This window comes from Thalassophryne amazonica, chromosome 18 (genome assembly GCF_902500255.1).
Source record: "Thalassophryne amazonica chromosome 18, fThaAma1.1, whole genome shotgun sequence".
NCBI lineage: Eukaryota > Metazoa > Chordata > Actinopteri > Batrachoidiformes > Batrachoididae > Thalassophryne > Thalassophryne amazonica.
This window is the reverse complement of record NC_047120.1, coordinates 48,620,305-48,643,360: the sequence shown is the minus strand read 5'-3', so window position 1 is coordinate 48,643,360 and position 23,056 is coordinate 48,620,305. Positions and strand designations below refer to the sequence as shown.

General features: G+C 43.0%; 1 protein-coding gene across 1 annotated transcript in view; it reads right to left on the bottom strand.

The window, feature by feature from the left end:
* The window catches only part of nrg3b (neuregulin 3b), a 613,393-nt gene that overhangs the window by 27,378 nt on the left and 562,959 nt on the right, over positions 1–23,056 (bottom strand). The window contains 1 exon segment of the mRNA XM_034193122.1: positions 10,132–10,241. Within this exon segment, the coding sequence (XP_034049013.1) occupies positions 10,132–10,241 (110 nt within the window).

Here is a 23,056-nt window from a genome sequence, read left to right as displayed (position 1 = left end):
GAGGATTAGCGTGTGCACTTGGAAGGAGCTGGCGTCGATGATTGTGAAAAGCGTTTGAAGCAGACAAACATGGTGTTTATTCCGGGACGGCTAACAAGACAGCTTCAACCCTTGGATATCAGTGTGAGCAGAGTTGACGCTGAGAGCTGCATGGGAGCACTGAGCGACGGCGGAGGATTAGCGTCTGCACTTGGAAGGAGCTGGATCGACACCGCTGGGTGGTCATGAGCTGCGCAGGTAGGCGCTGCATGGTTCGGCTCGCAATGTGGTCCGCAAAATACAAACATATCCGTAGGTAAAATGCAGCTCACGAGAGGGCACTCGAGGCTTGTGTGACTGTTCCTGCGACTTCTGACTACCATAGAAAAATAAAAATTTTAACGTTACTGATAACATAACAAGACAACGGAGAAGGCCCGAAAAAATGCCACCAAAAGAAAATCATACTCTGCAGATTACAAGTTGCGACTGGTGAAATATGCATCCGAAAACGGTAGCCGTCACAATATTATCATCTGAACTTTTCATGTTAACATACCTGTATGTCCATGGGACTTATAGTCCAGTGGACCTTATTTATGGTTTATTTTTCTTTATAATGGATAAAGTGGCTGGTGCGACTTATACTCCGGTGCGACTTATTTATGGTTTGTTTTTCTTTATAATGGATAAAGTGGCTGGTGCGACTTATACTCCGGTGCGACTTATAGTCCAGAAAATACGGTATATGTTTTTACGTCAGACATGCTTGAACCCTTGTGCGCATGCGTGAGTTTTTCCACGCCTGTCGGTGATGTCATTCGCCTGTGAGCACGCCTTGGGAAGGAGTGGTCCCGCCCCCTCGTCGGATTTTCATTGTCTGGAAATGGCGGAATGAAAAGGACTTTTTTTCCATCAGAATTTTTTCAGAAGCTGTTAGAGACTGGCACCTGGAAACCATTCGAAAAATTTATCTGGCTTTCGGTGAAAATTTTACGGGCTTCACAGAGAATAAGGTCTGTTAGTACAGCTTTAAGGACCCCTTTAAGGACCCCTTTAAGGACGCTCGGCGCGCCGCGCTCCGAGCTGCGACGACGCGGCACAAGCCACCGGCCCATTTCTAAACAGATGGCTCTGTGGATACGAGACCGTCGTGTGCTCGTTCTCTGGTTATCACAAGAGCTGGACATCAGCCATTTTCCGGCAGATTTCACTTTTAACAAGAGATTTTGTCATGAAAAGCCGCGCGGAGGCTTCGCGCATCACGACCGATTCACTTTGGAAGCGTGACAAAGAACACCTCCGTTTCGGCGTGTCAGAGGACAAGTTTGGACATGTCTATCTCGGGTTTCAATGCTTACCAGTCCATAGTAGTAACTGAGAGCCTACACAGAAACGCTTACCAGTCCAGTAAGTATCAGTGAAATTGTGGAGAGCTGGACACGCCAAAACGGAGGTGTTCTTTGTCTCGCTTCCAAAGCGAATCGGTCTTTATGCGCGGCCTTTCCATGACAAAATCTCTTGTTAAAAGTGAAATCTGCCGGAAAATGGCTGATGTCCAGCTCTTGTGATAACCAGAGAAAGAGCACACGACAGTCTCGTATCCACAGAGCCATCCATTTAGAAATGGTCCGGTGGCTTGTGCCGTGTCGTCGCAGCTCGGAGCATGGCGCGCCGAGCGTCCTTAAAGGGGTCCTTAAAGCTGCACTAACAGACCTTATTCTCTGTGAAGCCCGTAAAATTTTCACCGAAAGCCAGATAAATTTTTCGAATGGTTTCCAGGTGCCAGTCTCTAACAGCTTCTGAAAAAATTCTGATGGAAAAAAACCCCAAATCATTCCACCATTTCCAGACAATGAAAATCTGATGACGGGGCGAGACCACTCCTTCCCAAGGCGTGCTCACAGGCAAATGACGTCACTGACAGGCGTGGAAAAACTCATGCATGCGCACTAGGGTTCAAGCATGTCTTACGTGAAAACATATGAATCAAATCCATATAGTTTAAAAAAAATTAAAAGTTACGATACTTTATGGACAGACCTCATATGTTATGTGTCGACGCGGGTTGAGGAGCGGACCTGCGTCTGACAGGACCCAGCGGTTAAAATAACCAGAAGGCGGTTCCCAACAGAAACAATTTATTTTTCACCTGTGCTTACAAATATAAAACATAAAAAGCGTCCCTCTGGTGGAGTGATAAGTGGCACGTTCTCCAGCGCCCGCAAGGATTAAAGTCCGGCGCTCCTGGACTCACTACCACCGCCAAACACCCCCCAGGTGGACACGACAAACCGATTCTCTGTGGAGCAAAGAGAAGGTGAGGTGAGTCAGCAGATACAACTCTATCTTTCGCATAACACACGCTATCAGCAACACACTTAGGTCAATGTTTCTTTTTAACTTTATACAAATGAGCAGCCTCTCACAACAAGTGGAGGATCACTTATCCTGCACGCCACCGCAGTGAGAAGCAAGCTGCACAATTCTCTTCACAGTCTCAGTTTACTGTGTAACAAAACACCAAGATACTATCAACAATTACTTAATCACTTAATTACCTTTAGTGTGTGCTGACAGCATGTGTCCTCACCCTTCCCTGCTTCACGGGCTCGATATGTCAAACCCAGGCGTGGTCCTCAGCGTCTCACAAACAAACGTCACAAGGTCGAGTTCCCGGCAGCTCTGCTCAAATCACACATGACTTATATGCAGAACGCCATCCAATTATCTGCTCCAGCTGCAAGTCTTCAAGGCCGCACGTGAGCCCCTGCCACAGGTGTTCCACATGACGCTAATAAGGGTGAGGACTCTTCAGCCAGCACTTTCTCCACAGACAAATCAGCCCTCATGCCACCTGGAGAGCAAAGAAAAGAAAAGAACACCAACACAGCCAGCCACGCCCCCCCAACACACAACAGTACCCCCCCATCAACGGGAAGTCTCCCGGCGACCAAACCAACCAGGCCCGAGAACAGCATCCCCCTCCAGGGTCCACATCAGGAAGCAGGACAGGCACCGCAGCAGGAAGACCGGCTGGAATCAACAAAAGCCCCCAAAACATTCCCCAAAAACAAAATCACGCACACAGAAAAAAAAACACAAAAACCCACCCAACAACCCTCCCAGGGGACCGTCCCATCAACCCCGGGAAGAAAAGAAAAACTCCCAAACGCAAAACCCCCAACACAGTCCCACAAACACAATACAAACGTAAATGCATAAAAGAAAAGTAACAAACAACCCCCCCAGAACGACCTGCAGAGCCCAATCCCCCCCAGAAGGCCTTCATTGCCAGTTCCAGGAGGAACAGCCAAAACCATAAGCCCAACAAAGGTCCCCAGGTGCACATGGAGCAACACGGCGCCCCCCCCAGGGGACCGTACCATCAACCCCAGGAGGTACCCACCCCACAACCCCGGAACCCCAGACGTGGTCACACATGGCTGGTCGGTCCCAAGCCAACTCCCCGCCCAGGGGACCGTCCCATCAACCCCAGAGGTGGAACCCGGAAGGAAAACAAAACGAAATCAAAAACCAACCCCCGGAGGACAACCAAAAACAACCCCGGGGGGATAGAAACGACCATAAATCCCGTTACCCTCCCCAGCACCCCGAAAGACCCCAGGTTCCTCCCAGAGCCCCCCGGCGGCTCAATTTTGGCAAACGGCCCAAAATAGTAAGCCGGAGAAGGGAACAAGGAAAAAACTAACCCAGCTCAACCCCAAGGCACAGCAGAGAACTGGAAATGCGTCCAGTGCCACAACCCGACCATACCCCAGCCGCTCGGGAGGGGTGGAACTACCGAAATGGCGAACGGCAACAGATCGGACCACCCCTCCAACTGAGGTAAGTCTCCGCTGCACCACACCCCGGCAACACCAATGACGAACGGTACAAAGGCTCACCGAGGCTGGAGTGGAACCGGGCCCTAACCAAACCAAAGAAACGCCTCCAACACCCCCCCCCCCCTAGGTGCAGAGATCTTCTGAGAATGCTCAGCGTGACCAACCTGCACCACCCCACAACCCACAAGACGAACAGCTTGGGGCAAGTGAGGTCGGGGTTAGGGATGTAGAGAAATAAAAACAACAAAATAAAACGACCCAACAACCCAAACAAAAAATACCTAAACCACATACAAACTTGACAATTAAGTGAGTCCTTCAATCACTCCACCAGATACGCCCCTAACTCCCCAAACACTCATAACCCCTAATTAAAGAAAACAAAACATTTACTTGTGCTAGAAATTCTTTTTTTTTTTTTTTTTTTTTGTGTTATTTTGCCTGTCCCAGAACACTTGGAGTTACGTCGCCGTTATTTCTCTTGACGCTTGCGTGTCGGGGCAATACAGACATCTCTACTCGTCCGAGCTGCATGGGCTCGTCAACAGGAGGAGCTGGAGGTCCCGTCGGAGGAGCCTCAGTGGGGCGAAGAAGAGGCGGCCCAAACCTGTGTCGGGGAAAGTCTCGAGACAAAAAAAACCGCTCTGATGGGCGTCCTCTCTCGCGTCCACGCTCCCTCATCCGATCATCCAGACGAATCACCAACGATATTAGCTCATCCAAATCGTTTGGCTCATCACGGACCGCCAGATCGTCTTTTAGTGCCTCATTTAACCCGTCTACAAACACGCCCCGTAAAGCTACGGCATCTCCCGCATAAGGCTCCGGATGACAAATAACCGGTTCGAACACCGAATCCCTGGGTGATGGAGTTATCTGCCCCGGTATCGATGATGCCACAGCTGGAGCTGCAGGAAGCGGAACGGCTTGCGCTGCAAGCTCCGTAACACGGGCGTCTGTTTGTTCAAGTCGATTTGCGAGATGCTGTAATTGCTCCCATATTTTCTCCAAGTGTTCTTGCACCTTTTCGGCAAAAGGAACCGCCTCTGCCGCTGGGTCCATTATGGAATGGCCGGGAACTACTGTTATGTGTCGACGCGGGTTGAGGAGCGGACCTGCGTCTGACAGGACCCAGCGGTTAAAATAACCAGAAGGCGGTTCCCAACAGAAACAGTTTATTTTTCACCTGTGCTTACAAATATAAAACATAAAAAGCGTCCCTCTGGTGGAGTGATAAGTGGCACGTTCTCCAGCACCCGCAAGGATTAAAGTCCGGCGCTCCTGGACTCACTACCACCGCCAAACACCCCCCAGGTGGACACGACGAACCGATTCTCTGTGGAGCAAAGAGAAGGTGAGGTGAGTCAGCAGATACAACTCTATCTTTCGCATAACACGCTATCAGCAACACACTTAGGTCAATGTTTCTTTTTAACTTTATACAAATGAGCAGCCTCTCACAACAAGTGGAGGATCACTTATCCTGCACGCCACCGCAGTGAGAAGCAAGCTGCACAATTCTCTTCACAGTCTCAGTTTACTGTGTAACAAAACACCAAGATACTATCAACAATTACTTAATCACTTAATTACCTTTAGTGTGTGCAGACAGCATGTGTCCTCACCCTTCCCTGCTTCACGGGCTCGATATGTCAAACCCAGGCGCGGTCCTCAGCGTCTCACAAACAAACGTCACAAGGTCGAGTTCCCGGCAGCTCTGCTCAAATCACACATGACTTATATGCAGAACGCCATCCAATTATCTGCTCCAGCTGCAAGTCTTCAAGGCCGCACGTGAGCCCCTGCCACAGGTGTTCCACATGACGCTAATAAGGGTGAGGACTCTTCAGCCAGAACTTTCTCCACAGACAAATCAGCCCTCATGCCACCTGGAGAGCAAAGAAAAGAAAAGAACACCAACACAGCCAGCCACGCCCCCCCAACACACAACATCGTATATTTGTTTGCCCGTTTGTGAATCCACATCCTTCGATATTGATAAGTGGTGTGGCGGAGGTATGGAGTGCCCTTCTACTTCTTGTTTTTTCTGAAAACTGGTAATGACCAAGATTTTGCCTTTTTCTGAATCCTGTTTTTTTTTTTTTTGGGGGGGGGGGGGGGGGGGTTGTCACGTTCTCACCTTCATCAGCTGCAGTGTGTACTGAAGCGGACAAACCTGTGTGTACCCAGTGATACAGAGTTAACATTTTCAGGCAATATTAATAGGATTTATTGACAGGATTTTATAGGGCACTCCTCTTGATAGCTCACAATTTGGTCCATTTTCTAAGGTCAATAGCTAAAATCGTTACAACATCATCCATCACCGTCTAGTTCTCCCTAGTCTCTTCTTAGTTTGAGAGCAACCTGACAAAGATGATTGACTGTCAGCAGGCCTCCGAAAGCACTCGCATGGCACCGTGGAGAATAAACCGCCATGATGAGTCGGATCTGTGCCTGCAGCCGCTATGGAAGCCTTTGGACTGGGTCATTAAAAGAAAGAAATACAGAATGAAAGAAAGAACTACAGTCTCAGTAGAGTGCGCCCTATAATTGTCATCATATCTTCTACAAATACAACCCCTGCTTTTCCCACCATTATCTCCACGCAGCTTCAGAAAGCCCTGCACATCCTGTTCTGCATATTATAACCTTTCTGCAAAATGGCCAAAGCTTGTCCACTGCAACATAATGGCTCTGTGAGCCCGCTCTGGATGTCTTGTGCCCACAATGTTCTGCTTTGTTTTGTTTGTTTGTTTTTTTTTCATTCACAACATCTGACGTGCACTCATGTCTCACAATATGGCTCAGAGCTTTTGATTAAGACAACACACCCAGATCATGTGAAAACACATTTAGCAGCAATCGCATCGTTCTGCTGATTTGCTAAAGGTGCTACGTGAATGAGCTGTTTTTGAGGTGTGCTGTGAGGCGTAACGTCAGTAACATGGATATGCCAAAGCAATAATCCCCAAATGGGCTGCCATGGTGCTCGTCCTGGTATTCGCCCAGCATTTGATGCTGACTGCTGCACGGCCGCTCTTATACGATACTTTGTAGAGGTGATTTTGCCGATTTTACAGAATCCGTTTATTTATGGATCCATTCATATAATATGCATGACAGACATTTTCGCTGAACCATTTGTGCAGCTGCACATTTAAGCCACTTTGACACCTACGTGTGTGAACAAAGCAGGACTTCCTGACGCGGGAGCGTTCTCAGAGTACTCCGCTCTCACATGCACTCAGATGTAGGACGATAGGTGTGACAGCTGATGTTCACACATCGCTCTGACATCACGGTCAGATAGAGTCTGCGAGCTGTCACTTTTCTGTCATAAAAACCTTTAATATCTCACAGGAAAGCCTCCTAGAAAGCTGCAGATTGTATCACAGGTCCATCAGGTAACAACTATCTGCTTTGCTAGTTCAACCATCCATTGTGCCTTTTTTGGCTTTCTTCTTTTGGAGCTGCAAACAAAACAGAAGCTACTGTATGATTAACAATGAACAAAAGCAGCAAGACCATTGTCTGCCATCATCTACATCAGTCCCCCCCCCCCCCCCCCCCCCCCCCGGGTCCTCGCGTAGGTCGCACACTGTAAATATTACTACAGCCTGATGAGGACAACATCAGCTTTTAGTTCCTGCTGATTCATGCACATCTTCAGAAACACTACTGTTTTGGCTCAGATTTATGAAAAAGTTTCTGACTAGAAAAGCAGAAAAGGTTTTGAAGAGATCAAATCAAGTCTGAGAGCATGCATCTTACAACCACCCAGGCAGATATACTGGTCCAGCTGATGAGTCCACTGGTGGTGCTCAACATTAAAGCATCAGAGTGTCGGCTCATGCATGGACAAACGTGTCACATGGCTAAAATGTTGTAACAGATACTCCTCATCTGAGTTTCTCGACGTAAATGCTCGTTTGTCACAAGGTCATTCCAATAATTCCCAAGTGTCCCAGGTCCTTAAAGACTTTGACAGGCATTTCCTGCAAAGATATCAACATCACCAAACAACTACATGAGCTCATCTCAGCAGTGGTGGGCACAGTTCCGCTAATCCGCTAATCGCTAATTAGCAATGCTAACTTTCTTGCTAGTGGATTAACTTTTCACCTAACTTCAAAAACCACAAATCAAATTTATCCAGATAGAATAACTACATTAATGTCAACTCTGTCATTTCTACAAAGTGAAAATATAACACATATCTTTTAATTTTAAAATAATGCACTAATTCTGAAGTTTTGAACATCTAGCACACACAGATGCCCACAGGGATTATGGGTAAACTGAGTTATTTCCCACTGCCATCCAGTCGATGGGTCAAAATGCATAGAACACTGCCATCTACTGGCGCCCGGTTATATCACACGGTTGTCAAATTACAACTTAAACAGACTTTGGTTTTGCAAATGCCTTTTTTTTTTTTTTTTAAACAAATGAAAAAAAATCTGTTAAGTTGTAATACCTTACTATGGATCAGTTTGGGTCAGTTTGATCTAGACCGAGACCACCTCTTTTGGTTGGACCAAATTTTGGTCCTTTGGTCCAGACAATGGTCCAAGACAGCGTTCACACCTGCTATTTTGGTTTGGCCCAAACCAGGTATATGTGAAAGCACCCTTAGTCTTGATCTAGGACAATTGCAAACTCAAATCCTCAGATTCCTCGCTCAGCTTCTCAAGTGCTGCAATCATCTTCAAAGTGGCACCAGAAATAACATTCAGGTGGAAACAGGTGGTCAACATCAAGTCTTCATGAATCACATGCAAACAAAATGTTTACTTTACATGTGCCTGCCTGAACAAGCCCAGACATGTCCCACTGTGCCAACATTCATATTTAAACTAATGTGCAAAATGATTTAAGTCCTATACAGACCCTGAGGCTCATCAGTGCCGATGCTTATGCCCAGATTCCGTAGCATGAAGCGGATGAGAGTCTACGACTACACCTGGAAGGGACATTGGTCTGAAGCGTGTTACTTCCCCAGCTAAGGTTCATATCTACTGAGACCACACAGTTGAAGTGTCTTGTCCAATAACACAGACAGCAGTGTGAGCAGGAAATCAAACCCAGGTCGCCATTTTGGTGTTTGGTAGTCCAACTTCTTATCACTTCGTGCCATATTGAATTAACTGTAAATTATGTTAAAAGATGCCAATTACAGCGTATGTGTCATCCTCTGTAATTTATTTGTATGTGTATTTTCCATGTGTGAATTTTTTAAAACCCCTTTACACAGGGTGAGGATCGATGAAAGATTGTTGAGAGATGAAAAAAATGGCCTGATCTCTCAACGATCTTTCAGTGAGCACCCAGCGAACACCAAGGTCTCTCAATGAACTCAATGATCTTCCACTGATCTCCACGGTCACCAAGATCTCCTCAAAATAGTAGTGATTGTTTTAAACTCAGTCCAAAACAATCTCTCAATGATCTCATCAATCTCCCAGTGATCTCTCGTTTGCACTGGAGATCTCAGTGATCTCTTTAGATGTCTCAGTGATCTTGCTTTGCCACACGGGTGTTCAGCAAACTCTGTCATTTGAGATTATAGTTTTGAGTTTCATCTTGAAATTTCATCCACTGGGCTGGATTATGTTTCCTTGTTGAAAAATTTAGAACTTGAAATAAAATCCTCAATGTTTGCCTCAATGTTTTAGTCTTTTTAAATCAAGTTTAAAACTTGATGCTAATTCTTTTTCATGAAAATTTAAATGGTTTTCAAACTCCTTTATCATATGTTCAAGAGTATAAGGTCATAAAAGGTTAACCAGAGAGATGCAGATTTCCATTTCAATGGCTGTAATTGGTGCCTTAGAAAATGTCGCTAATGAAAAGACGATAAAATGAAGAAAATTAAAGAATAGTTGCTATACATCTCACATACACAAGATGGAAATTTTGCCATCTGGAGCTTTACCTAATGAGGTCAAGACAATGTCCTGGAAAATAATGGCTGAGCTATATGGAAGGAAAGGTGCAAATTATTCATGACTTATCGTGGTCAGTGGACTTCACTGACAGCCTGGAGACAAAAATGCGTGATGCTCTGAATATTTACAGCTAATGGTGTTGGCAATGTGTTGTAGGCCCAGGATATAGGCATTCCTGCTTACATTCATAAATCTTTGCAACACTTTTACAAAAGAGCTGTTGATTATTTTGAGGTTCATATATTCTACCATATTGGAGGGATGATTCAATTTCTTACTTGAATGCCTCTTATTTGTAGGCTGAGACAAAGATATAAAACATGGGCAGAAATAATTAGATGCCACATTTTCACCTGAAGCGCTTCCCTTTCGACAGCGCTCTGCTGAGAATGGGCGGGGCCGCTGCCGATGTTCCTGGCGCCACGCTGCCTCTCTTAACAGACGATCCAAGAGGACTGCAGCTCTGCAACAGTAAAAGAATAACAGCACAGATAAGCGATTGGGATGATACTTACAAAATACCCAACTTATTTAGCGCTCATTTAGCTTATTTAGCTCTGCCTTGCAGAGTAAAGGCATTCGAGTCAATATCTGGACTCTCATTGGTCAAGTCTGTGGGAAAGGGACAGAAAAGCACCCCTTTTCTAAAAGGCAAGCAGCAGTATCTTCACATTTGAAGCAACTTTCACAAAACAGACAGCAGAGAATACATAATGGATAAACCTGTATGACACCACCCACAGGTCTTCTGAAGAACTTATTTGAAGCTCATGTGGAGTGTTTGTCATCTTGGCAGTGCCTGACTCCACTTAACTCCTGGCCAACGCATAAATGGGTTAAGTGGTAGAGCTTGATCAAGATCAGTGTGACTTGGGCAGGGAAAATGAAGCCCAAACATCCCCACCTACCTGAAAGGTTCCACGCTAGTTAACAGGCTAGGTAAGCTTGGATTAGGTAATCATGAAATATTTTTGGGGACTAGACAGTGGTTTTCCTAACAGGTAGGTTGGGCGCAAGTATTAAAAACTGTGAACATCATGTAATATCAGTATTGGTAGCATGGTGTTGTTAGGGACTAACAACACCATGCTACTGCTCCCTGCTAATTAGTGATGACAGTGCTAACATACAAATTAAATACAAACATTTCACTCAATAGAAATACTGAAGCACCAACTTCTTTCATGGTCTGTTAATCCAATTAACAACACAGCAAGACATTATCTATTACTGCAAGCAACAGAATGGCCGCTGTTGTGTCCCAAGGATCTTAAAATAGAATATAACCACCTGCTGGATATTTACCATTAATGCACTTACAATAAAAATTTTCCAAGCGCTCCAGTCTCAGATATTACTCATAAAGTGCTCAGTAAGGACAAACATTCATGTCAACAGCAGCTGGCTGCCTCTGCCAAAGGGTGGCCACCTGGAGGCAACATAATAAGTGTCACTCAAAGCGACCAAGCCCCTAATTCTTCATAGAGTTACACCTTCACATAGTTTAATTTGATGACTTCTAGAAAAATCCAACCCATGTAATGTTATGAATGGAAAAAGTAGCTACAGAGGCTAAAACCATTGTTTGTACTACAACCCAAATTCCAATGAAGTTGGGACATTGTGTAAAATATAAATAAAAACAAAATACAATGATTTGCACATCCTCTTCAACCTATATTCAATTGAATACACCACAAAGACAAGATATTTAATGTTCAAACTGATAAATTTTATTGTTTTTGTGCAAATATTCGCTCATTTTGAAATGGATTCCTGCAACACATTTCAAAAAAGCTGGGACAGTGGTATGTTTACCACTGTGTTACATCACCTTTCTTTCTAACAACACTCAATAAGGGTTTGGGAACTGAGGACACTAATTGTTGAAGCTTTGTAGGTGGAATTCTTTCCCATTCTTGCTTGATGTACGACTTCAGTTGTTCAACAGTCCGGAGTCTCTGTTGTTGTATTTTGTGCTTCATAGTGCACCACACATTTTCAATGGGTGACAGGTCTGGACTGCAGGCAGGCCAGTCTAGTACCTGCACTCTTTTACTATGAAGCCACGCTGTTGTAACATGTGCAGAATGTGGCAAAATGAGCAAATATTTGCACAAAAATAATAAAGTTTATCAGTTTGAACATTAAATATCTTGTCTTTGTGGTGTATTCAATTGAATATAGGTTGAAGAGGATTTGCAAATCATTGTATTCTGTTTTTATTTGCATTTTACACAACATCCCAACGTCATTGGAATTGGGGTTGTACACTGTAAACTTGTTTATTTCTACTCAAAAGCTGAACATTTTAACATGGGGTACTATGGGGAGTGACATGCTTCTGGATCCACCCTCAAGTGGCCATTGAAGGAACTGCAGGCTTTGGTACATTTGTGTTGTCTTTATTTTTCAGCACAGGAGATGGCCGCTTGGCACAAACATAGCTCATTTTTAGAGACCGGTATCAATAACGTCAGCAGAGCAAGTGGCTCTGTGGTACAACCAACATACAAATTTGGGGTTTGGTTCCAGGAGTGTACTTCAGGCCTCCCATCTGTGCCATTGAACAAGCCACTTCATCTGCATTGTCTCACTCTACCTAGCTGTAAACAGGTACCACTCTTGCCTGGGGAAGCAACCTGCGATGGACTTTCATCTTATCCACTGGGAATCGCAACTCTCTGTATTCTTGGATAAGCATCGGTGCCAATGGACCTCAGGAACCGTCTGTACACTTAAACTTGTGTTTATTGTCATTCAGTAAAAAAACATCACAGATGCTTTCACAGAACAAAATATCAATGCACTGCACAAATAAATAAAAACACAGAATAAAAGTCCAAGGTGTGTGATAGTGATAAATTGGGTTTGAAAAAATAACTGTTGATAACTGCCCTCTGTATCTGTATATTCACAACATACAATAAATAAATAATTGAAGATGCTGCAATGATGAAGTTCCAACCAGCTACAGTGTATTCTATATCCTACATTCTATATTACACAGTTCTTTCTACTGATTTGTTTTTAACTGTCTTATGGTGGTTGCGTAAAAGCTGTCCCTGATTCTGTGTGTTTTGCACATCAGGCTGTGGTACCATCTACCTGAGGGCAGGAGGGAAAACAGTTTGTTAAAGAGATGTGAAGTGTCCCTGATTATCCTTCTTGCCCTGGACAAGCAGCACTGTTCTGCCAGTTCACCAATGGTTGGCAGCCTGGCCCTAATAATCTTCTCTGCTGCTCTCACAAACCTCTCCCGCGCCTTCCTGTCAGCAAGGCCGCTACCTTCATGCTACAGAGAGATATTACTGGTTAGTACACTATTTTTACGCTATAGGAAGTGTTGAAGACAGGCGGGCTCAGATAGGCACTCTTTAACCTGCAGAGAAAGTGCTGTGGGCTGGGGGGCATCTTCTCCTGAAGTCAATCACCAGCTCCCCCCCCACTACAGCTGTAGTGGGGCTCATCTATAGTCTATTTACTCTGAACTTTATCAGAATTGCTGATCTAATGACTGTTTTAAAGACATCTAACAACATATATTATCTTGTTGAAATAGAACCAAAGAATTGTTTACTTATTTCCAACGTATGACTGGACCCGTACTGTACATATTACATATACAGCTTAGCGATAAAACTCTACAGTCAGGTTGAAGAGGTTTCCCTCAGTGTTGTTTGTACCCAGTTTACGGGGCCAGAGTGTCTTTAATTACACTGCACTCCACAATTTACCCAGATTAGGAGGGAACACTGAATAATGACCCTCATAGCCCTCAAGTTAATAATCCCACACAAGATTACAGCAATGGTCTCTTAAAGAATTTCACCCCGCTCGATTCTTTCCATTTTTCTTCTCAAAATTAACGTTATTATCTTACAATAGGCCCCAGACTGAGCTGCGGCAGGGCAGCCATGAATGCGATCAAGATAATTGTGTTTTCCACATCTAGCGGTCTGATTTTACAGCATTAAAGTGACGGTATGTGATGATGAGCTGGTTCAGGGTTCTCTTGGCTGATAATCTTCCTTCTCTCCGCTACACCTGTGATTCCCAGAGGGAGCCGTTAGCACTGCTCGCCAGTTGTGCAAGAAAATCGGATCATTTCGACCACCTTCTCACATACCCTGCGGGCGGAGAATGCTTTGCTTCTTGGAACAATTGCTGTGGCAAACTTTTCTGGAGGATATCGTTGTTGTCAAGGGGACAAAATAAATAGCTTGTGGCAAACAATGGCAGATCTGTGTGGCATAACCCATTTTACTTGTTCACTCTGATCTGCGTTTTCCTTCTTGTATGGCCACATGTGAATAGCCTTGGATTAGCAATATGGGAGTATTTCAGCACAAGACGAAGAAAAAATAAATTAGCCTGACAAAACGCGCCCAGAGACACAACTGAGGTACAATACAATAATTGTTCCACCTTATATCAAATTGGAAATGGATTATTCTCTCATGTGTGTATTAGTTAAAAAAAAAAAAAAAGCATACCTGCTGACAATATTATTAATTGTCCACATTGTGCTGTACTGGCCTTCTCATTTTTTAATTGTGATATCAACAACATTTAATTGGGTTCATCCCAAATCCCATGCTGTTTTGGCATTTAAACTGTAATTACAGGGAAAGAAAGACATTTTCATGAACACAAAATGGTCAGTTACATCTGCAAACCACCATTATTGACAAAACTAAAGAAATAAATGTCTATCTACACACAGGATTTTTTTTAAAGTGTCTCCATTTTCAGAGGCCATAAGTGATTGGACAAACTACATTGCATTTTATATATATATATATATATATATATATATATATATATATATACATATATATATATATATATATATATATATATATATATACATATATATATATATATATATATATATATATATATATATATATATATATATATAAAATCACTTTTACAATTGTCTTTGAACAAGTCAGGTGATGGATACATAAACATTTCCAAATCAATGCAAATGTCTTAGACTTCATTTCCATCAATCGTTATGAAATAGTTTGATCAGGTTTGCCAGATCCGCCATGCACTTGCACCACCCAGGCAGACAGTATGGTAAATAGTATGGTGCTTTATGGTAAACTGTCTGGAGTAGGTAGTTCTAAAAAACTGAGTGATCATGCAAGGAGGAGACTAATGAGGGAGGCCACCAAGACCCCCAGACAATTCTGAAAGAGTTATAGGCTTCTGTGACTGTGAGTGCAGGAACAATGGATTGTATAGCTTCTGTCAAGACGTCATCGGTGTGCGCTGGTAATGGTTGCATGACAGTTAAGTCAACTTGAACGTTTGCAGTCCAAGAGTTGCAGCAATAGTCCCAAACTGACTACTGACTGACTGAGAAGGGATTTAATTATTAATATGCCAAATAGAAAAAAAATAGTCTAATGCATCAGCTTTCGCTGGATTTCGGGCTGTGATGGAATGAGCGGACAAACGCGGCTTCTGGATGCAAACAGAAGACAAACAGATAGCGCATGGATTAAACAGCTATTAACATGTCGGCAGCCAGTGGCAGATGGAAAACTGTTCCATTATTTCCAGTGAGAGGCTGATGGGAACATTCCACTTCCTGTGGCACATGGATGTTGTTTTATCTTTAACAAGGGGGGGAAAAAAACGGACAAAATGTTTGAATGAAGTAAATTATTGTCCTTGTTGTTATCACTGAAAAATGATCACGCCTCACAGCACCTCTTACACTTCCGTCTGCTGCTGCAGACAGAATTCTGTTGTGACGGTTTTTCTGAGAAAGCAGCTTGACGTTGCCTGGACGTCCACTGCTGAACAAGTACACAACAAAACAAACATACTACTATCGGGAAAGTTCTATGTTTGATGTCCGCTCAAAGTTTTAAAAAGCATGATGGACTCAACAGACATCAGCTGGCATGGAACACATTTAATGAATGACAAAAGGATTTGTACAGGCCAAAAACAGCCACAAACCGGTGAGTTATTATCTCGACCAAGGAAGTTGGAGGTTATGTGTTCGCCCCTGTCTGTTTGTTTGTCTGTCTGTTTGTGAACAGTTTAGAGCTCACAATTTTTCATATATTGTCATAAAACCTTTACTGAAGATTTTGATAGGCAAGAACTAATTAAATTTTCAAGGTCATAGGTCAAAGGTCAAAGCCAAGAAAAATATTGGAAAATTGGAAAAATCCCTATTTTTTAACACTGAATGAATTTCCAAAAATTCATAACTCTAAAAAAGACTGATTTGCTTTCATATTTGAAAGCGTTTTGTAGGATGGTGTCCTTTATCACCTGCTGAAATTTGATCTGGATCTGATCCAGATTACAGATTTTGGGGCCATTTTAACAATGAAAACCTCATTTAATGTATATTTTACATTATATATTAATCAAATGTGCCCCAATCACTCTCATATTTAAATGTGAAGTGCACACTGGCACTCATTATCACCTGATAAAGTCTGATCTGGATCTAATCCAGATTATAGATTTTGTGGCCATTAAAATTTAACATTGAAACCCTCATTTAATGTATATTTTACATTATATCTTAATCAAATATGCCCCAATCACTCTCATATTTAAAAGTGAGGTGCACACTGGCACTCATTATCACCTGACAAAGTCTGATCTGGATCTAATCAAGATTATAGATTTTGTGGCCATTAAAATTTAACATTGAAACCCTCATTTAATGTATATTTTACATTATATCTTAATCAAATATGCCCCAATCACTCTCATATTTAAAAGTGAGGTGCACACTGGCACTCATTATCACCTGACAAAGTCCGATCTGGATCTAATCAAGATTATAGATTTTGTGGCCATTAAAATGTAACATTGAAACCCTCATTTAATGTATATTTTACATTATATATTAATCAAATGTGCCCCAATCACTCTCATATTTAAATGTGAGGTGCAAACTGGCACTCATTATCACCTGACAAAGTCTGATCTGGATCTAATCAAGATTATATATTTTGTGGCATTTAAATTTAACATTGAAATCCTCATATAGTGTATACGAGGTCTGTTAGAAAAGTATCCGACCTTTCTATTTTTTGCAAAAACCTGATGGATTTGAATCACATGTGCTTGCATGAGCCAACCTTGAACCTTCGTGCGCATGCGTGAACTTTTTCACGCCTGTCGATTGCATTAGGTCTCTCTCTTCTAAGTCCCTGTTAGTAAATGATATAATAATTGATCAACATATTGATTTATTCTGCCTAACAGAAACCTGGTTACAGCAGGATGAATATGTTAGTTTAAATGAGTCAACACCCCCGAGTCACACTAACTGTCAGAATGCTCGTAGCACGGGCCGGGGCGGTGGATTAGCAGCAATCTTCCATTCCAGCTTATTAATTAATCAAAAACCCAGACAGAGCTTTAATTCATTTGAAAGCTTGTCTCTTAGTCTTGTCCATCCAAATTGGAAGTCCCAAAAACCAGTTTTATTTGTTATTATCTATCGTCCACCTGGTCGTTACTGTGAGTTTCTCTGTGAATTTTCAGACCTTTTGTCTGACTTAGTGCTTAGCTCAGATAAGATAATTATAGTGGGCGATTTTAACATCCACACAGATGCTGAGAATGACAGCCTCAACACTGCATTTAATCTATTATTAGACTCTATTGGCTTTGCTCAAAAAGTAAATGAGTCCACCCACCACTTTAATCATATCTTAGATCTTGTTCTGACTTATGGTATGGAAATAGAAGACTTAACAGTATTCCCTGAAAACTCCCTTCTGTCTGATCATTTTTTAATAACATTTACATTTACTCTGATGGACTACCCAGCAGTAGGGAATAAGTTTCATTACACTAGAAGTCTTTCAGAAAGCGCTGTAACTAGGTTTAAGGATATGATTCCTTCTTTATGTTCTCTAATGCCATATAACAACACAGTGCAGAGTAGCTACCTAAACTCTGTAAGGGAGATAGAGTATCTCGTCAATAGTTTTACATCCTCATTGAAGACAACTTTGGATGCTGTAGCTCCTCTGAAAAAGAGAGCTTTAAATCAGAAGTGTCTGACTCCATGGTATAACTCTCAAACTCGTAGCTTAAAGCAGATAACCCGTAAGTTGGAGAGGAAATGGCGTCTCACTAATTTAGAAGATCTTCACTTAGCCTGGAAAAAGAGTCTGTTGCTCTATAAAAAAGCCCTCCGTAAAGCTAGGACATCTTTCTACTCATCACTAATTGAAGAAAATAAGAACAACCCCAGGTTTCTTTTCAGCACTGTAGCCAGGCTGACAAAGAGTCAGAGCTCTATTGAGCTGAGTATTCCATTAACTTTAACTAGTAATGAGTTCATGACTTTCTTTGCTAACAAAATTTTAACTATTAGAGAAAAAATTACTCATAACCATCCCAAAGATGTATCGTTATCTTTGGCTGCTTTCAGTGATGCCGGTATTTGGTTAGACTCTTTCTCTCCGATTGTTCTGTCTGAGTTATTTTCATTAGTTACTTCATCCAAACCATCAACATGTTTATTAGACCCCATTCCTACCAGGCTGCTCAAGGAAGCCCTACCATTATTTAATGCTTCAATCTTAAATATGATCAATCTATCTTTGTTAGTTGGCTATGTACCACAGGCTTTTAAGGTGGCAGTAATTAAACCATTACTTAAAAAGCCATCACTTGACCCAGCTATCTTATCTAATTATAGGCCAATCTCCAACCTTCCTTTTCTCTCAAAAATTCTTGAAAGGGTAGTTGTAAAACAGCTAACTGATCATCTGCAGAGGAATGGTCTATTTGAAGAGTTTCAGTCAGGTTTTAGAATTCATCATAGTACAGAAACAGCATTAGTGAAGGTTACAAATGATCTTCTTATGGCCTCGGACAGTGGACTCATCTCTGTGCTTGTTCTGTTAGACCTCAGTGCTGCTTTTGATACTGTTGACCATAAAATTTTATTACAGAGATTAGAGCATGCCATAGGTATTAAAGGCACTGCGCTGCGGTGGTTTGAATCATATTTGTCTAATAGATTACAATTTGTTCATGTAAATGGGGAATCTTCTTCACAGACTAAAGTTAATTATGGAGTTCCACAAGGTTCTGTGCTAGGACCAATTTTATTCACTTTATATATGCTTCCCTTAGGCAGTATTATTAGACGGTATTGCTTAAATTTTCATTGTTAAGCAGATGATACCCAGCTTTATCTATCCATGAAGCCAGAGGACACACACCAATTAGCTAAACTGCAGGATTGTCTTACAGACATAAAGACATGGATGACCTCTAATTTCCTGCTTTTAAACTCAGATAAAACTGAAGTTATTGTACTTGGCCCCACAAATCTTAGAAACATGGTGTCTAACCAGATCCTTACTCTGGATGGCATTACCCTGACCTCTAGTAATACTGTGAGAAATCTTGGAGTCATTTTTGATCAGGATATGTCATTCAAAGCGCATATTAAACAAATATGTAGGACTGCTTTTTTGCATTTACGCAATATCTCTAAAATCAGAAAGGTCTTGTCTCAGAGTGATGCTGAAAAACTAATTCATGCATTTATTTCCTCTAGGCTGGACTATTGTAATTCATTATTATCAGGTTGTCCTAAAAGTTCCCTAAAAAGCCTTTAGTTAATTCAAAATGCTGCAGCTAGAGTGCTGACGGGGACTAGAAGGAGAGAGCATATCTCACCCATATTGGCCTCTCTTCATTGGCTTCCTGTTAATTCTAGAATAGAATTTAAAATTCTTCTTCTTACTTATAAGGTTTTGAATAATCAGGTCCCATCTTATCTTAGGGACCTCGTAGTACCATATCACCCCAATAGAGCGCTTCGCTCTCAGACTGCAGGCTTACTTGTAGTTCCTAGGGTTTGTAAGAGTAGAATGGGAGGCAGAGCCTTCAGCTTTCAGGCTCCTCTCCTGTGGAACCAGCTCCCAATTCAGATCAGGGAGACAGACACCCTCTCTACTTTTAAGATTAGGCTTAAAACTTTCCTTTTTGCTAAAGCTTATAGTTAGGGCTGGATCAGGTGACCCTGAACCATCCCTTAGTTATGCTGCTATAGACGTAGACTGCTGGGGGGTTCCCATGATGCACTGTTTCTTTCTCTTTTTGCTCTGTATGCACCACTCTGCATTTAATCATTAGTGATCGATCTCTGCTCCTCTCCACAGCATGTCTTTTTCCTGGTTCTCTCCCTCAGCCCCAACCAGTCCCAGCAGAAGATTGCCCCTCCCTGAGCCTGGTTCTGCTGGAGGTTTCTTCCTGTTAAAAGGGAGTTTTTCCTTCCCACTGTAGCCAAGTGCTTGCTCACAGGGGGTCGTTTTGACATCATTATTGTATGGCCTTGCCTTACAATATAAAGCGCCTTGGGGCAACTGTTTGTTGTGATTTGGCGCTATATAAAAAAAAAATTGATTGATTGACTGATCATTTGCTGGTAAGCAGCCTTTGTGTGAGGACGGGTGTTGTCTCTCGTCGTTTTTTCATTTCAAGGAAAATGGCGGAACGACTGGAGCAGCGCCGCATCAAATTTTGCCAGAAACTGGGTGACAGCCAGGTGGAAACCATTCGGATTATTCAGATGGCTTTCAGTGATGATGCTTTGGGCATCACACAGATTAAGGAGCGGTACAACTGGTTTAAAGATGGCCGCACAACGGTGGCGAGCGAGCCACGCTCCGGTTGGCCATCAACATGCTGAAATGACCAGATCATTTCCAAAGTGAACGCTGTGGTGATGCGGGACCGTCGTGTGACTGTCTGAGAAATTGCGGAAGAGGTGGACATCAGCACTTTTTCGGCACATTCCACTGTGACAAAAGATTTGGCCATGAAAAGAGTGGTGGTGAAATTCTTTCCTGAAGCTTCTGATGGCGGAGCAAAAGCGCCTCCGTGTTGAATTCTCACAGGACATGCTGTGACCTACCCACCTTTTCCACAATTTCTTGGACAGTCACATGACTGAAAAGCCACCAAAAGCCCTCTGAATCTTCCGAATGGTGGAAGAGGTGGGCATCATTTTTCGGAGTACAGCATGTCCTGTGAGACTTCAACACGGAGGTGCTTTTGCTCCGCCGTCAGAAGCTTCAGGAAAGAATTTCTAACAGGACTTTGACCTTGAAAATTTTTTCCAAGGTAAAAATTTGTGGAATTGAGAACTAGCGTTGGTGGAGGTTTGTGCTCTACGGTACACCCTAAGCTTTGCATCATTCCAGAGAGCGCGAGGCTCGAGTACCGCGGGTTCAGCTGGCTGCTGACGGAAACTGAGTTTCTCTTTCTTTCCTTCCTGCTTCGTGTGCTCCTGTTACTTCATGCTGCTGCGTGTTGATTTCAGCAGTGCGTGTCTCAGGGGGTGCACCCCCAATCTCTTATTATTCGAGACGTGCAACTTTTACTGCCACAGAGGTGCAGCATGGATTCTCCAGTGGAGACATGGGAGGTGTTTAACTATGCAATTACAGCCTCATTTCTCTTTTGCAATCTTTTCACTAAATAAAACCCTGAAAGGATTCACCTTCATGCAACTCTCAGATATTTACAACCACTGTAGCTGAGTACAAGAATGTTCCATTTATCAAAGGCAGATTTAAAGTTATGTGCAGAAATGCATTTGGATGTGCAAATGAATGCCGCGAGATATTTACAATCAACGATTTATTCAAAACGTATAATGTGCACATATATAAAGTGTTGTGTGCACGGGTGCAGGTGCAGTCGTCCAGAGATCAGCAGCACAGAGCCGCTGCAAGCATCCAGGTGCATAGTTTGAGATATGCCCAGGCTTAGAATGTTCCTATTCAGCTGAGGCTTAGAGTGTTTTTGCAGAAATATTTGTGTAGCAGAGATGTCAGCATATATTCTCTAAGTCCGCGCGCCGCTACTCCTTTTACACTTTGAGGCAACATGTCTTAGTTGATAATGACAATGTCCCGAGGGTTGGCAGAAACTGTCAAGTGTTGCATCTTTATCGCAGAGACAGAACGCGACATATTGACCAAAATGGACAAGTTGGCTTCTCCGATCCAAGTCTGTCAGCAGGAGAGCCAGATCATTGCATTTAGCCTCTGAAGCACGCCCGCGCAAACCCTATGCCTACCAAACCCTACGGAGACCCTCTTCAACAGGAGCTGTCTCACTTTTTTTCCACTATTTTCTCAGTTTAAATTATCCCCCCGAGAGAAAAGCCGGAGAGCTTGCAGGACTGCACCACCTGCAGCTCATCTTCGTCGTGGCTGATAGCAAAGCGAGGGAGTGGGTGGAGAAGAAGCTGCCGTTCGGGGCTGCTGTGTCAAATCTGCGGAAAAATAGGTTTCACTTGTTACTCTCGCTTTGATCTTTTCAGCTTGTGCCCCCTCCTGGGTGCACATAGCCAGTGATCTTTCACTTCCCATTTTAAGCTCCCTTCACACGGTTATGTTATAGCTCATGTTCTTGTCTTGTTGTGTCATTATCATCTTCTACTTTAGTCTGTTCTGTTCCTCTCGGCTTCGTGCCTGCGTGAGGCTCTGACAGTGTTTTTAGTTTGACTCTGAGGTTGGCCACATGCTGAGCCTTCACACGTTCCTGCCACCACATTGTCACAGTCACGGCGTTAATATAATAGTCTGCTACCAAACGTCAGGCCTGCAGGATGACGCTTCGCACTGGCGCTCCAAACTAAATTAGCAGTCCTTTGTGAACTCACACCTGCAAAAATGAACTTGAGACGTGTTTTTTGTGCAAATTTTAACGCAAATTTAAAATTCTCTCCTGAAATTTTGCTCCTTGGCTTTGAAGTTAGACCCTCAGAAAGCTTTTGGACTGCGCCTTTGACCTCGACCTGTGATCCTCTCTTTAACTGACTGTCCTTGGCCGACTCTCACTCATTTAATACATTTTCTGTTATAAAAGATTTAGAGGCTAGAAATTACACTGGCACCAGCATGTCAGACCAAAATACCAGTTTCCCCTCAGCCACTCCTCCTTAAACCTCCCACCTCCGCATCAAGGAGAAGGAATGCTAGTTTGAGCCCTTTTGCAGCCTTTTTATACATTACATAAGCACTCCATGTGGGATACCAAGCCCGAGCCTCTTGCCATCAAAAACAGAGCCACCTGGAAGTAGGAAAAGATACAGTTCCCTGAATGGCCTCTAGAGGCTGGCTTCAAAGGTGAGCAGACTGCCACAAAAGCCCATGTTAAAATGTCTAACTTGAGAGGAGAAATCACATGTTCACAGCCTGGTCCAAGAAAACAGTTTTAGTCTCTGTAGCTAGTGTTCCCTTTCAT